The sequence below is a fragment of the Hemiscyllium ocellatum genome, chromosome 26 (genome assembly GCF_020745735.1).
Source record: "Hemiscyllium ocellatum isolate sHemOce1 chromosome 26, sHemOce1.pat.X.cur, whole genome shotgun sequence".
NCBI classification, from domain to species: Eukaryota; Metazoa; Chordata; class Chondrichthyes; order Orectolobiformes; family Hemiscylliidae; genus Hemiscyllium; species Hemiscyllium ocellatum.
In genome coordinates this window covers 40,469,113-40,482,509 of record NC_083426.1, presented here as the reverse complement: position 1 = coordinate 40,482,509, position 13,397 = coordinate 40,469,113, and the positions used below count along the sequence as shown (strand labels likewise).

The 13,397-nt window shown below is 40.0% G+C and overlaps 1 protein-coding gene across 4 annotated transcripts in view; it reads left to right on the top strand.

Annotated features, from left to right (window-relative positions):
* LOC132828427 (ankyrin repeat and SAM domain-containing protein 1A-like) overlaps positions 1–13,397 on the top strand; it is a 349,239-nt gene that overhangs the window by 313,906 nt on the left and 21,936 nt on the right. For all 4 annotated transcript variants that reach the window (XM_060845537.1, XM_060845538.1, XM_060845539.1 and 1 more), the window contains 4 exons: positions 8,959–9,084; positions 10,044–10,115; positions 10,204–10,290; positions 11,998–12,135. In XM_060845537.1, the coding sequence (XP_060701520.1) occupies positions 8,959–9,084; positions 10,044–10,115; positions 10,204–10,290; positions 11,998–12,135 (423 nt within the window). The remainder of the gene's footprint in view (positions 1–8,958; positions 9,085–10,043; positions 10,116–10,203; positions 10,291–11,997; positions 12,136–13,397) is intronic.

Below are 13,397 nucleotides of genomic sequence, written 5' to 3'. Positions count from 1 at the left end.
AGCTTCTTTTCTCCAATGAAAACAGCCCCAAGTGCCTCAGCCTTTCCTCATACGATCTTCCTACCATACCAGGCAACATCTTGGTATACCTGCTCTGCACCCGTTCCAGTGCCTCCACATCCTTCCTATAGTATGGCAACCAAAACTGCACACAATGCTCCAGATGCGGCCGCACCAGAGTCTTATACAACTGCAACATGACCTCAGGACTCCGGAATTCAATTCCTCTACCAATAAAAACCAGTACGCCATATGCCACCTTCACAGCACTATTTACCTGGGTGGCAACTTTCAGAGATCTGTGTACATGGACACCAAGATCCCTCTGCTCGTCCACACTACCAAGTATCCGACATTAGCCCAGTATTCCATCTTCTTGTTACTTTTACCAAAGTGAATCACTTCACACTTACCTACATTGAACTCCATTTGCCACCTTTCTGCCCAGCTCTGCAGCTTATCTATATCCCGCTGTAGCCTGCCACATCCTTCCTCACTGTCAACAATTCCACCGACTTTTGTATCATCCGCAAACTTGCTCACCCAACCTTCTAGCCCCTCCTCCAAGTCATTTATAAAAATGACAAACAGCAATGGTCCCAAAACAGATCCTTGCGGAACACCGCTAGTAACTGCACTCCAAGATGAACCTTCACCATCAACTACTCCACTCTGTCTTCTTTCAGCCAGCCAATTCCTAATCCAAACCTCTAACGCACCCTCAATGCCATACCCCCGTATTTTTTGGAGTAGCCTACCATGGGGAACCTTATCAAACGCCTTACTGAAATCCATATACACCACGTCTACCGCTTTACCCTCGTCCACCTCCTTAGTCACCTTCTCAAAGAATTCAATAAGGTTTGTGAGGCGCGGCCTGCCCTTCACAAAACCATGCTGACTATCCTTGATCACATTATTCCTATCCAGATGTTCATAAATCCTATCCCTTACAATTCTCTCTAAGACTTTGCCCACAACAGAAGTGAGACTCACCGGCCTATAGTTACTAGGGTTATCCCTACTCCCCTTCTTGAACAAGGGAACCACATTTGCTATCCTCCAGTCTTCTGGCACTATTCTTGTAGACAACGAGGACATAAAAATCGAGGCCAATGGCTCTGCAATCTCCTCCCTTGCTTCCCAGAGAATTCTAGGATAAATTACCATCAGGCCCAGGGGACTTATCTATCTTCACCCTTTCCAGAATTTCCAACACCTCTTCCCTACATACCTCAAAGCCATCCATTCTAATTAATTGTTACTCAATATTCACATCGGCAACAATGTCCTGTTCCTGAGTGAATACTAACGAAAAGTATTCATTCAGTATCTCTCCAATCTCTTCAGCCTCCACACGCAACTTCCCACTACTATCTTTGACTGGACCTATTCCTACCCTAGTCGTTCTTTTATTCCTGACATACCTATAGAAAGCCTTTGGGTTTTTCTCTAATCCTACCAACTAAGGACTTTTCATGTCCCCTCCTTGCTGCTCTTAGCTCTCTCTTTAGATCCTTCCTAGCTACCTTATAACTCTCAATCGCCCCAATTGAACATTCATGCCTCATCTTTACATAGGCCGCCCTCTTCCCTTTAACAAGGGATTCCAATTCCTAATTAATCCACGGCTCCTTCACACAACCCTTTCCTCCCTGCCTGACAGGTACATACTTATCAAGGACACTCAATAGCTGCTCCTTGAACAAGCTCCACATATCGATTGTGCAGTTCCCTTGAAGCCTACTTTTCCAAGCCACACATCCTAAGTCATGCCTCACCGCATCATAATTTCCCCGCCCCCAGCTATAACTCTTGCCCTGCAGTGCACACTTATCCCTCTCCATCACTAGAGTAAAAGTCACTGAATTGTGGTCACTGTCCCCAAAGTGCACACCTACCTCCAATTCTAACACCTGGCCTGGTTTGTTACCCAGAACCAAATCCAGTATGGCCTCACCTCTTGTTGGCCTGTCTACATATTGTGTCAGGAAACCCTCCTGCACACATTGGACAAACACCGGCCCATCTAACGTACTCGAGCTATAGCTTTCCCAGTCAATATCTGGAAAGTTAAAGTCCCCCATAACAACCACCCTATTACTTTCACTCTTCTCCTGAATCATCCTCGCAATCCATTCTTCTACGTCTCTAGGACTATTAGGAGGCCTGTAGAAAACTCCTAACAGGGTGACCTCACCTTTCCTATTTCTAACCTCAGCCCAAACTACCTCAGATGGCGAGTCTTCATCCATCGTCCTTTCCACCGCTGTAATACTATCCTTGACAAGCAATGCCACACCTCCCTCTCTTTTATCCCCACCTCTGACCCTACTAAAATATTTAAACCCTGGAACCTGCAACAGCCATTCCTGTCCCTGTTCTACCCATGTCTCCGTAATAGCCACAACATCGAAATCCCAGGTCCCAACCCACGCTGCAAGTTCACCTACCTTATTTCGTATACTTCTCGCATTGAAGTATACACACTTCAAGCTACCTTCCTGTTTACAGGCACCCTCCTTCGAGATTGATGCCATGTTCCTAACCTCCCTACACTCGAGGTCCTGCACCCTAAAGCTACAGTCCAGGTTCCCATGCCCCTGCAGAGTTAGTTTAAACCCTCCCTAAAGAGCACTAGCAACCCTTCCCCCAAGGATACTGGTGCCCCTCAGGTTCAGGTGTAGACCATCCTGTTTATAGAAGTCCCACCTTCCCAGAAAGAACCCCAGTTATCCAGATGCCAGAATCCCTCCCTCCTGCACCATCCCTGTAGCCACGCATTTAACTGTTCTCTCTCCCTGTTCCTCGACTCTCTATCACGTGGCACGGGTAACAAACCAGAGACAGCAACTTTGTTTTTTCTGGCTCTGAGCTTCCAACGTAGCTCCCTGACATCCTGCCTAACATCCTCATCCCTCTTCCCACCTATGTTGTTGGTGCCAATGTGGACCACGACTTCGGGCTGCTCCCCCTCCCCCTTAAGGACCCGGAAAACACGATCAGAGACGTCACGTACCCTTGTACCTGGGAGCCAACATACCAATTGTGAGTCTCTCTTGCCCCCGCAAAACCGCCTATCTGTGCCCCGAACTATCGAGTCCCCAATAACTATTGCTTTGCTCTTCTCCACCCTTTCCTTCTGAGCAACGGGGACAGGCTCCGTGCCAGAGGCCTGAACCCCATTGCTTAGCCCTGGTAAGTCGTCCCCCCAAAAGTATCCAAAACGGTATACTTGTTCTTGAGGGGAACGACCGCAGGGGGTCCCTGCACTGGCTGCTTCCTCCCAGTCCCCCTCACTGTCACCCATCTGTCTGCAATCTTTGGAGTTACTACTTCCCTGAAGCTCCGATCTATGACCCCCTCTGCCTCCCGAATGATCCTAAGTTCATCCAACTCCAGCTCCAGTTCCCTAACATGGTCTTGGGGAGCTGGAGATGGGGTGCACTTCCTGCAAGTGTAATCAGCAGGGACAAATATGGCATCCCTCACCTCAAACATGTTGCAAGAGGAACATTGCACTGCCTTCACTGCCATCCCTCTAAAAGTAACCTTTAAAAAAAACAGAAGTCAAGAGGTAAAAATCAAGAACTGAAAACAATCCTAATCGTGATAGAAAAAAGTAAACTAATGGAACTGAAGTTATTTTCTGATTAGCCCTTCCAGAAGTATTATGATACTTCTTTGGAGCAGATGGAAACTGAACCTGGGCCTCCTGGCTCAGACAGGGACACTACCACTGCCCCTCCCACTGCTATTCACTAAAGGAACGAAAAGCTGGCAAATCTGCTGGACTACTGGTATTGTAGTGTCTTAAAAGAAATAGCTCCAGTACCTTCAACTAGTTGCTGAATGTATTGGCTCCAATCTTCCAAAATTCTCTAGATTCTGCAACGGTCCAAAGGCCTTCGATAACTACAAATGTGAAACCGCTATCCAATAGACTATGTGTTCTAACATCTACCATTGGAAAAAGGCTTGAATCCATTACTAAGGAGGCAGTAGCAGGATATTTAGAAAATTGTAACACAATCAGATGATTTTATGAAAATAAATGTTTGATACATTTATTAGAGTTCTTTGAACATGTAGCAAGCTAATTGAATAAACTGAGTCCAATACGTAAAATGTGGAGCTGGAAAAACACAGCAAGTCAAACAGCATTGGACAAGCAGTCAATGTTTCTGGTCAGGACCTTTCATCAAGGATGTCCAAAAGACATTTAATAAGATATCACATAAAAAGTTGCTGCACAAGATTATAGCTCAATGATATATTTACATGGAATTAACAGGAAAGAGTCCAAATAAGTTGATTATTTTCACATGGCAAAATTGTTGAGTGCCACAGGGATCAGTGCTTGGGGCCTCAACTATTTATGATCAATGTTAAAGACTCTGATGAAAACACAGTCTGTATTGTAGCCAGAATTGCTGCTAATATTATAATAGTAAGGAAATGAATGTGTGAGGAGGATGCAAAGAATCTGTAAATGGATATGGAACAGTTGGAAAATGAAGTTTAAAGTGGGAAAATATGTTGCTGTCTATTTTGATTAGAAGAATAGAAAAGCAAACTATTATGTAATAATTAAATTTATTAAATAAAATAATATTAAATAAAGTGAGCTGCTAAATACTCCAACATAGAGGGATCTGGGTGTTTTGTGCATACATCGCAGAAGATTAGCTTGCAGGAAGAGCTAGTAGTTAGGACTAAAGGGTCTGTTTCCATGTTGTACATCTCTATGACTATGATTTGGGGAGTCCAAAAGGAACTAACAGAGGAAGCAGTCATAAGGCAGCAAAATATCTTTCTCCCTTTCTCCTGATTGAAATTTGGGAACCTGATAAAGTCCACACCTCAGTATTTTGACTATCTTGCAAACCATGAATCAAATAATTTGTTTAAAAGATCTTCCATTGTTATATGACTGTCAGCAATTTGATTCAGCAAAATGATCAGTGAGTTGCAAAAATTATCCATGTTTTTGCTTTGTTTTACAGACCTTTGGTCAATACATGGATTTTGTTCCCTATTTGTGATGTTTTTTAAAAAATAATTATTTCTGCAGTCATTATTTTTGTGTAGAGGGGTTGGTTGGACTTAAAATGGGATAGAGTTCCAGCTCTGGATTATAGTTCATATATTAACCAGCTTTGTCACTTGTTTTAGGTTTCTTTCAAAAAAAATCCTTGGTTCTGGTTAGTAGTAAAAAATGAAACAGTTGTGTATTTTGATGATTGCATGTGAACATTTGTATCCATGGTGCAATTTATGGTGTAGTTGGGCTTGATTATCAGCGCGTTCCTGCATTCACAATTGCACCATCTTACTTTGGAATATGATCAGAGAAGGCTCACCCAGCTGATTTATGAATTGACGGGATTTTTCTATGAGAAAGGGTTAAGCAAGTTGGATGTTTGTTATGGAGCTTTGAAAAACAATGAAATCTGACCGAAGCACACTGTTCTGAGTGAGCTTGACAAGATGGTTATTAGGAGGACCTTTCCTTTCTCTGGGGAATAGGGGGCCCAGTTTAAAAATAAAGGAGGACAGAAATGAGAATTTCTTCACTGAGCAGGTTATTAGTGTTCGGAATCTTCTTCCCAGAAAACAGTGAAGACTGGTGCCATTAAATATATTCAGAACTTGAGTTAGATTTTTGATTGACATAGGAATTACAGGAGCAGGCAAGAAAGCGTATTTAAGGCCACAATCTGATCAACCACAAACAATTTTAAAGTCAGCCACAATCTTGTTGTTCGGCAGAATAGTCTTGAATGACTGATTTGTTACTTTTCTTTCTTATAATCTTACGAACACTGTTCCATCAGTTCTTCACACATGAAATATATCCTGTATGTATAAATAAGTTATATGTACCACTCATTAGTATAATTAGTGTTCTTTTGTAAGGCTTTTACTTCCACCAAACATTTTTCCTCCCATGAGTTGTGGTACTGTTTTCATTTCACTCCTCACAATTGTAAGAATCACACTGTAATTTGTTGCTGCAGGAAGGCTGGAGTGCTGTCACGCAATTGAGAAAGCATGGAAGTCTACAAAAGCTGTATTTATAGGCAGAGGCAAATTAAGTGAGCTTCTTTAAGGAATGGTATTTATCGAGGATTCACATTATTTTAATTCTGTTATTGCATGATGATTGGCAAAAGAAGCAGCAAGGGCATGGAAATCGTTGGCTTCACTTTCCAATGAGGCATCACCATTGGAATTGATGGTGCCATCAAAGTGAGGCAATATGATGTTGTCCATTATTTAGATGTAAATGGTATAACTGTTATTTTGGGAAGGGAAAGATGAGTATTTAAATATAAATATCAAAGTATTGCACTGCTTCACAGTCACTCAAAATCCTTTACATTGGTTAAGGAAGAGTGCATTCCTTTATCCTGCACTTTCAGGTCAAAGATGGGCAGAGATAATGTACACGGAAAAATAGAATTTCAGACTGGATGCAGGAACAGCAAGACCAGGGCTTTACATACTCAATTTTTTTTAAAATGAAGAGAATGTGGAAAAGGCTGTTTAAAAAGGATTAGAGATCTTTGGGTTCATAACCAGAGGTTTAAAGTTGAAAGCAAACAAGTCCTGCTTAGGCACCAGCTGGAATATTATGTTGAATTCTGGCCATACGTTTTAGTAAAGAACTCAAGGTCTTAGGACGAAGAGGAGATTTATAAGAATGGTACCACGAATGAAAGAACATGCTGAAAGTGAGACAGCTAGGTTAATGCTTCTTGGTGCAGAGCTGAATCATGAGAAATTAAGTATGTGTTCATTTTATTGAGTAAATCAGGTGATTCAGTGGCAGAAGAGCTCGCATCCGAAGAGACAGATTTAAGGTAAATGGCAAAGGAACCGCAAGCAAGTTGAGGAAAATTATTTTTGCACAGCAAGGCAATCTGGAAAGCACTGTCTGAAAGAACAGTGGAACCTGATTCAGTGATAACTTACAAAAGGGAGTTGGATGAATGCTTGAAGAGGAAATTTTGTCAGGGTTGGGGGAAGCTTTTCAAAGAGACAGCATGCGCTCTATGAAACAAATGGTATCGTTCTATGACTATAAAATTTCAGCTTCTTTAGTCAGAGAAGAATGGCTTGCTGCATAATGTTGCATTGCTGCAGTTTCCAAAATATTGAACTCCTTAAAGGCAACGAGCAGGTTTTGCATTTTTCCCATGATACATATCTTTCTTGTTTCTTCTCAGAGGTGTTCTTTGTGTCACCCAGTACAAACTTGGTACCTTCCAGATTTGTTAATGGTGTTGTTGCTTGTTGGTATAGTAGCATCGGCTGAGCCATCTGTTGGATAGGTTAGATATGGTGAAGCGAATGGTCCTTCCTTTTCATTTTTCAAAGTTTGCATGTAGTAAGGAGAGTGACATGCATAATAATTTTCCCCCAAAAATAAAAACAACTCTAAATATCGAGGTGCTGTTTTAAAGATCTTAATCTAAATGCCATGCCTTCATAAAAGGTGCGTTTCAAGTGAGTAATTTTTTCTCAGTACCAGAGAAATTAATGTGGCATTTCTAACTGAAAAGACACTTTCCAAGAGATAATTAGTAAATGTATTAAAGTCTATTAATGCTGCATAATTTATACAACATAATGTATTCTTATATAGTATTTCATATAAAGAAGCCTACATAATAAAGGGTAAATATGAGTACATGATTTGAAAGAATAATTCACCTGATCACAGCTAAATTGTTACATAAACATAATTTAAAAATTTGATTTTGCCCTGTTGTTTGGTGAAGTGAATCAAATGTAATGTTTGGAGAAATTTAGCAACGTAATCCTCTACTTTTTAAAAGATTTTCCGTTCAATGCCATTTATATTCTTGTCCCAGCTACAGTTGGTTCTTCCTGAAACCACATAGGCGATAGTTTTTTGATGACAATAGATTCTCTCTCTTTTTGCTGCTTTGTTATTGGTGTTTTAGCTGTAATTTACAGTAGGGCTTTTATTATAGGCTTAAATAATTCTTCAGTTTCAATACTTAATTATTCATCAGATTCTTGCCATAATTTACAAATGTTATAAGCTGTACTGCTCAATCTGCAAGTCTAAAACTCTGCCGTGAAAAACCAGTGGTTCAGTAAGTCATGTTGCCTGCAAAAGAAAGAAACTGTTTCATATCTCAATATCTTTTAATCTGTACGTTTCGTCAAAATGCACATTTGACTATCCACACTCGCTGATAATTTTTTCATTCTTGAGGGGAGAGTAAAGTCCGTGCAGTATTCTGCAACTTTTTATTACTATGTTACACAAATCTTGCAATATCTTTTATTTTACTGATTTCATTTGGAGTATTGACAGATTGTATGCCAAAATAGTAAAAGCTGGAGAGATGTAGAAGAAAATATATTTGACCTAGATTACTGTGGCTTCAAACAACCATGCATCAAAGCAACAGGAGACCTGTCTCTTGAGATTTGGTTATTTAAAACTGTGACAAATTCACCAAGAATATAGTTAAAATTTCTTTAAGTGGATTTTGAGTATGATCTAATGACAATATTGATTAAGTACTATAATTGGTAGGAGTTGAAGGATATATTGTTTTGTAAAGGTGGCTGGCACTATACAAGATTAATCAAGTAAGCTTGCTTGACCATTTAAGGTCACAAACTTGAATGACTATAAATAAACATTTTCAGTGGATTAATTAGCTGCCAGTCTTTGTTAGGCATATCCTAAAGTAATCTAAAGACTGATTTGTGTGCAGGTTGGCAGAAATAAGCAGTGAATGGCTTTTTATTCCCCTAAAGATTTATCGGCATCTGTAGCTCTTAATACGAGATAAGTGTGAAAGTTTTATTTAATTACATCAGCACTTTTGATAACAATATAGGTACTGTCAATAACCTTCAGGTGATGACGGAACTTTTGTAACAACAAGTTTTATCATATCATTTGGCCAGGACGACCAGCGTGAGTCGAGATTAACGCTTCGTCCACCAAGTTTAGCAACGCCATATGCTCCTGTTCAGAACTGGCAGCACCAACCAGAGAAGCTTATCTTTGAATCTTGTGGCTATGAGGCTAACGTGAGTATGTAGTCCTTGAATTCACAGTTTGCTTTGTTCAGTGCTATTCTCCATAAACAGAATGTTTACGAGTTTTGGATTGCAAGTTTGATACTCATTTCAGCCATTAGTCCTTTTTAAATTGTGATCTGAAGCATTATTGGAGTCAGATACCCACTGGGTATTGTTGTTACTGTTTCCATTGACTTCACCATGTTCTTCATTAGGCTAACCTCTTTGCAAAGTGATTATACAGCCTAGGATGAGTAGCATGCTTTCTTTGTGAATAGTCATACTATGGATATTATTGCCATCAAAACTCTTAATAAAGTACGTAAACCAGCAAACCTGTTCCAAAGTCAACCATTAGTTTACGCACAGATATATACAGTAGTTCCCCTTGAATTACTTGTTGCTGACCTGGTGCAAATGCAGTTTTTAATTCAGAGGATTAAACACACAGTACTAACGGGTCTTCTGTGACATCATTTGAGTATCTTAAATCTACAGTGTGCTGTGATCTTGCAGTAGGCGAAAGTGAGGACTGCAGATGCTGGAGATTAGAGTCAAGATTAGAGTGGTGCTGGAAAAGCACAGCAGGTCAGGCAGCATCCAAGGAGCAGAAAAATCGATGTTTCAGGCAGGAGCCCTTCATCAGCAATGACCTCTCATTCTTGATGAAGGGCTCCTGCCCAAAATGTCGATTTTCCTGTTCCTCTGATGCTGCCTGACTTGTGCATTTCCAGCACCACTGTAATCTTGACTGTGACCTTACAGTGCTGACCACTACTTAGGAACTTTACCTTGGATATGTATTCTTACAAAGTCACATTTTGGGTTTGGAAACTTTCCTAGTTTGTTAGCTGCTGGATGTTTCTGCAGTCTTCGTTTTACAGCTATAAATTTTTAATAAGCTTGTGCCTTCTTATTGACTCATCTTCTAATAGAAATATTGTGAATTGCTTTTTCATTTGTTGCAGTATTTGGGTTCCATGCTGATTAAAGAACTAAAGGGGACTGAATCAACGCAAGATGCTTGTGCAAAGATGAGGGTTTGTATCTGTTGATCACAAATTGGGGCAGTATTTTGGAGTAAAGTATGATTGAATGTTTTAACATTTCTTTTGTTCTGTTGTCTAGAAATCGACTGAACAAATGAAAAAGATCCCAACTATTTTCCTCTCCATCACATATAAGGGTGTAAAATTCATCGATGCCTTCAACAAGGTAATTGGACAATTAGTAAATATCATTACTTTCATTGTATCTTATGTATCCTGTCTTTAATGTTTTCTTTTTCTTAGGTTTGTGGAGTGCAGAAAAATAAATATTGGACTTCACATTTGATTTAGATTTACAATACATCTATTTCAGCTTGAATGTAGTAATATACAACTTTTCTTTTAAAGATTGTTCCTATTTCACTTTACAAATGTAAATCCAATGCATAGAAAGATGATTTTTGAGCTGTCATACCCTCTAAAATATTTGTTTCTTATTTCTTACTGAGTCTTAATCTGCTGTGGGTTTGTTCAATTCCTCATCTGTCCTGTTGACATTTATTGGCATTGTTATGTTTGCTGCAGTTCACTTATTGAATGCCTATTTCAAACTTGATGGCTCATGATTCATTATCTTTTAACATTTAATTTTTGTACTGTAAGTTATTATGGACTGAAATCATACATCTAAGATCTAGAAATTGCTCTGTTGTCTTTGGACCCACTGTCCATTAATCATTATATATTTTGTATGGAGCACAGATTATTCCAAATGTGAGCAGTTCTGTCTCCAGATTGACATGACACTTCCCTGTGTGTTTAACTGTCTGTAATTATGAAACATTTGAGTCTTCTGCATTAGCAGTTTTATTTTTTTTTAAATTCTTGGTTATACTCTTATAAAAGATGTACTTATTAATATATTTGTGTCTACATATGCACTCACTGTCAAAAATATCTCCTGACTTGACGTAGGATACAGATTTCCAGTCCCTGCCGATTTTTTTTATTATTGTTTCAAATGTCTTTGCAACTCTCATGGTCCAAACTATCTTTTATTTATCAGGCTTCCAGCTGAAGTTTGCCATTATATCACCCCCATTTGTTCTGTTACTTCCAGTGCTACTGCACACTGCTGCTGACAGTGTAAAATTTTCCATTCTCTGCCAATGTAACAAATTCATATTGATAGCAGAGACCCATTGTGGATAGGCCATTTATGTAGCCTTAAATGCTTTGTAGCAAAGAGAAATTGAGCAGCAAGCAAAGCCTTGATACAGGGAAATGTTGCCCTTAAATTGGCCTTGCACTTTGTACAGGAAAAATCAAAATCCATGACAGCGAGACTCAACATTCCACAGCAGTACAAAACTACTGTTGTCCTGTTGTATGTTGTCCAGTGCAGTGGTGCAGCCAGCTAGTCTATCCTATTTATCTTGTACAATGATAATTCACAAGTTACTCGGTCAACATCTTTCCTTGCCAAGAGGAGAACAGGCAAAAAGTGGAAGTATCAAAAGCAATACCTCTCCCAGAAGGTGATTAAAAAATGACACTGATTTACCTTGGAGAAGTCCTAGCCTGTTATGCAGGTGGTGCACTATAGATCAAAGTGGCTGCTTTTGTAGGAGGCACTGTACCTACCAGAGAGAAGACCATTGGTTAATAGTTTTAATTAAATCCTTTGATTTGTGATAGGAGCAACTCAGTTAAATTACTAACGCTTTACCTTGCTGTCAGCCATCCTTGATGTATTTTTATATGATATGACCGGCAAGTTGAAAGTGACTTTTTCTCACAAAGTGTTGCACAAAGTAAATATATTTGGCATTTCTCCATCACACCACTGCCCCACCACCACCCAAGCCAGCCTTTGAATTTCTTTTATCAACTTTCTGACCTATTTAATCATGTTAATTTGTTTCTTTCACAGAATATTATTGCTGAGCATGAAATCCGCAATATTTCCTGTGCAGCCCAGGATCCTGAAGATCTCTGTACTTTTGCTTACATCACTAAAGACCTGCAGACAAATCACCACTATTGTCATGTTTTCAGCACACTTGATGTAGTATGTAATTATTATTTATTTTTTTTAAATGAGTAATTAAGAGATGTTCATTTTGTTTCTCAGGATGGCATGACAATAGCTTTCACTTCCTGGGCAATTGCTTCCGTGTGGCCAAATTGGACTCAGGTTGAATCATAGAATCCCTACAATATGGAAGCAGGCCATTTGGCCCATCAAGTCTACACCGACCATGAGAAGAGCATCCCATCCAGATCCACCCTCACACCCTATCCCTGTGACCCTACATTTCCCATGGCTAATCCACCTAGCCTGCACATTCCTGGGCACTATGAGCAATTCAGTATGACCATCCCACATAACCTGAACATTTTTGGACTGTGGGAGGAAACTGAAGTACCCGGAGGGAACCCATGCAGACACGGGTAGAACATGCAAACCCAGCCCATCGAGTCTGTTCCACCATTCCATCATGGCTGATAAGTGTCTCAACCCCATTCTCCCCGTAACCCTTGATTCTCTTTACAGTCAAGAATGTACCTATTTCTGTTTTAAATATACTCAATGACTTGGCCTCTACAGCCTTTTGTGCCAGTGAATTCTATAGATTCACCACTCTTTGGCTGAAGAAGTTCTCCTTATCTCCATTCTAAAAGATCTTCCCTTTACTCTAAGGCTGTGCCCTTGGGTCCTAGTCTCTCCTACCAATGGAAGCATCTTCTCAAATCCATTCTGTCCGGGCCATTCAGTATTCTGTAAGTTTCAAGTAGATCACCCTCATCTTTCTAAACTCCAAGTATTGACCCAGAGTCCTCAAACATTCCTCATATGTTAAACTGTTCATTCCTGGAACTATTCTCATGAAGCTCCTTTGAACACGCTCCAGGGCCAGTACATCCTTCCTGAAAAGTGGAGCCCAAAACTGCACACAATTACTCCAAATGGTGTCTGACCGGAGCCTTATGGATCGTCATGTACATCCCTGCTTTTATACTCAGGTCTGCAAAATAAATGCCATCATTGTAAGTGCCTTCTTAACTACTGACTCAGCCTGCAAGTTTACCTTGAGAGAATCCTGGACTAGAACTCCCAAGTCTCTTTGCACTTCAGACTTCTGAATTTTTACCCCATTTAGAAAATAGTCAATGCCTCCATTCTTCCTACCAAGCTGCATGATCTCACACTTTCCCACATTGTACTCCATCTGCCACTTCTTGCCCACACTCCTAACCTATCCATATCCTTCTGCAGCCCCTTGCCTCCTCAATGCTACCTATCCATCTACCTATCTTTGTATCACCTGC